Here is a 3,605-nt window from a genome sequence, read left to right as displayed (position 1 = left end):
TGAATTCATCGCTACAGATTAATGTAAACTCTTTTTTTAGAGTGATTTCGAAACTATAGCTAAACCATTGACAGAACTAACCAAGAAGGATGTAGAGTTTGAATGGAAAGCAGAACAAGAGGAGGCTTTTCAAGTTGAAAGAGAAATTAATCCAAGATCCTATCTTAGTGCATCCAGACTTTAGCAAGCAGTTTTACTTAGCATGTGATGCTTCAAATATAAGAATAAGAGCAGTTTTGTTACAGAAAGCAAAAACCAGAATGAGGCTAGTACATTATGCAAGTAGAGTCTTAAATACGGCTGAACGAAATTACAATACCACATAAAAGGAATGCTTTGCCATTTATTGGGCCCTGAGAAAATTTTGGCGCATTTTGTTAGGACACAAAGTGAATGTAATTACCGATCATAAACCCATCTGTGATCTATTTCAGACGAGAGCTTTCACTAATAACTTAAAGTTTAATCGATGGTTTATCAGTGTACTAGAGTTTACTCCAGAATTTAGATACATTCCAGGTAAATTTAATACTTTAGCAGATGGATTATCGAGAGCACAGATGGATAGTGAAAGAATCATCACGACTAACACCTTTTTTTCAGCTGTCAGGTTGTAGACTTAGATTTGGAGAGAGTAAAAATAGAACAAGGGAAACAAGCAAATATCAGGAAAATAATAGGAGATTTGTGACAAGATGAGAATTCTAGGTCAACTTTTGAATTAATAAATGGGATATTATATAAGAAAGCTAAGGATAGGAGTGCTTGTTCTAGACTATATGTACCTGCCACACTGACTAAGGAAGTATTAGCTATAACACATACCCACAAGTTGGCAGGACATCCAGGAATCAAAAAGACTCTGGGAACAATAAGTAGGAATTATTTTTGGCTTAAGTGCAGTGAAAAAGCAAAAGAATTTGTAACTGAATGTCAAACTTGTAATAGGCACAAAGGTCATGTAAATATCAGAGCTCCTTTACAAAAATATCCTAGTAATCTAAACCCCTTTGAGGTAGTTCAGATGGATCATATGGGGCCCTTTCCAAAATATGTATGTGCTGGATTTCATTTATTATTTGACTCGGTATATAGAAATTGTTCCAGTTAGAAATAGAACTGCTGTTTCGGTTGCAGAAGCTTTAAAGACCAGATTACTCACAAGACACTCGTGTCCGGAGGTACTTTTGTCGGACAATGCACCCGAATTTACTAGGTAAGTAATAAAGGAGCTTTGTGATTTTTTTTTAGATTAACAAATGTGAGATAACTCCTTATAAGCCGAGTTCAAATGGGACAGTAGAAAGGGCAAAAAGAAGATACTGGATGTACTGCGAACTATCATTAGTCCAACTACAGAAGATTGGGATATAGCTTTAGAGGATGTTCAGTTTACTTTTAATAACAGTGAATGAGACGGTAGGAGAAACTCCACACTTTTTGCTTTATGGTTATCAGAAAAGACTGCCTAACTCATTGTTAGATGACGCAAAACCTCCTAAGCACACATATGATTACCAGGACTATGTAGCTTGGAAACTGCAAAGAACCTTTCAAATAATAAGACAGACAGACAATCTCTAGAAAAAGGGCAACAGGTAAACAAGAAATACTATGACACAACTAGTTCCAATACAGACCCGAAGTTAGGTTCACTAGTATATATAAAGGTACATTAAAAGGAAGGACCAAATGAAAAGGTGTCTCCCATATTTGAAGGTCCTTATCGGGTGTTAGAAAGGGAAAAGAATAATAAATTTAAACTAATATATGAACAAAGTTTAGATGTAAGGTATGTCCACTGGAATCATTTGAAGGTTGTAAAAACTAATCCATGGTCCTCTCAAATTCTACAGGAAGTGGTGGAAAAACTTCCATCTGATCCTACCCCTAGTGGTCGGTATCACTTGCGAAATAGACATTAAAAGTGGGGCCTTGATACAAACACATTGAAAAGGTGAACTGTTAACGGATTTTACTGGAGTTAAATATCAATGTAAATTCAATATTGGAAAGGGAAGAACATTTGAAACAGTTAGATAAAGCAATATGGACGTGTATACTAACCCCTGTTGATTCTGCTTTTGTAGAATTATTAAGAAACTTAAAAGGTAAAATTGGAGACATTGTCAGGCATGAAAGAAACAAGAAATCTTTATTACCTTTCGTAGGTAGTGCATTTAGTGCTTTGTTTGGAGTGGCCACAGAAAGTGATGCTAAAGGTTTAACTGAATGTTTAGAACTTATCGAGAAATAGGCTAACCAAAAGCGTAATCTTATAAGTACTTCAATAGAAAAAAATAATAAGAATGTAGAAAATATTAAAAGGATGGTGTAATTTATCAATCAAGTTAATGCAAATGTTTCTAACAAGATAGATGACCTAGAACAAGTGTTCAAAATAATTCATGAAGTGGAAATTAAGATTAGTGATTATAAGGACTCTGTGAATGGATTATTGAATGCACAAAAAGGAATACTTAGCCTTGGTATCATTTCTCCAAAAACTTTGAAAGAAATCATTGATTGGTGTATAGTAAATAGCCATTCCAAGGGTTTGATAGAAGATATATTTTGGTATCATACTATTTCAACCGTGAAGGTAATAAATGGGTATTTGTTGGTTTTGATTCCTTTTAAGGGTATGAACTTATTTGAACTATACACAATTCATCATTTCCCAGTTAAAATAGACAATGCAACAGTGATTTGAAACCATCCAAAGGTTAGTCTAGCATTGGATATGAATAAATTGTGGATGATTATTTTAGAGGAAGGTGAACTAGAACAATATGTATTGATAATTGAAAGTCAATCCAAGTGCAATTTTGTGCAAATTAAACAACCCATAAACAATTTTCAATGTATATAAGGTATTTCCTTTGAGAATTATGAATTGATGTAAGCATGTAAATTTCAAACTTTCATTTTGCCATACAAGGAAATAAATTTAGGTGATGAAATCTTTGTTTATGTTCAAAATACTAAAACTGCAGATGTTACTTGTAATGGGAAGACTCAAAAATTTCAGATAGAAAATATGAAATCATTTACAGATTCTTGTTCAATAGTAATTCCTGATTATCTCTATTATGTACCAAGTGTGTTTTTATATTAGGAATTAAATCAATCTTCCATTGCAAAGAGTTATGAAACCAAGATCAACCATTTTAAGCTAGACAAATTAACATTGGTAGGAAATGTGGCAATGCCACTTGATAATGATTATGTTCTGTTTTACAAGCAAGATGTTGCAACATTTTAAACTATGTGTAATGTATTTTTTATTGTGCTTGTTACTGTGGTAACCTATAATATGGTGAAGTATTTTATTTGCAAAAAGTTGGAAAGGATTAAGGAGTTACTAGTAGTTATCACTGGGAAACCTAAAGAATAAATCTTATTGTTTTGATGAATGAGGATTCTATAAGAATCCTAGTAGCTGACCGAGTGGTGTCAGACAAATTATTTATTTGAATAAATTTCATATGCAGAAGGTTTATACATATTATTGATGCATTTATTCATGAATTTTATTAGTTAATAAGATATAGAGAGAAAAATCCCGTTAGTAGTAATTGTAAAGGTATAGAAAAAATCAGAAA

The 3,605-nt window shown here is 32.9% G+C and overlaps 1 protein-coding gene across 1 annotated transcript in view; it reads left to right on the top strand.

Moving 5' to 3' along the window:
* Positions 1-1,197: 1,197 nt before the first annotated feature.
* LOC137644526 (uncharacterized) overlaps positions 1,198-3,605 on the top strand; it is a 29,158-nt gene continuing 26,750 nt past the window's right edge. Inside the window, exons 1-3 of the mRNA XM_068377492.1 lie at positions 1,198-1,216; positions 2,091-2,210; positions 2,379-2,704. Coding sequence (XP_068233593.1) covers positions 1,198-1,216; positions 2,091-2,210; positions 2,379-2,704 — 465 coding nt within the window. The remainder of the gene's footprint in view (positions 1,217-2,090; positions 2,211-2,378; positions 2,705-3,605) is intronic.

The sequence above is a fragment of the Palaemon carinicauda genome, chromosome 7 (genome assembly GCF_036898095.1).
Source record: "Palaemon carinicauda isolate YSFRI2023 chromosome 7, ASM3689809v2, whole genome shotgun sequence".
In the NCBI taxonomy this organism is placed as follows: domain Eukaryota; kingdom Metazoa; phylum Arthropoda; class Malacostraca; order Decapoda; family Palaemonidae; genus Palaemon; species Palaemon carinicauda.
The sequence above is the reverse complement of the archived record's forward strand: the minus strand, read 5'-3'. Positions and strand labels throughout refer to the sequence as shown.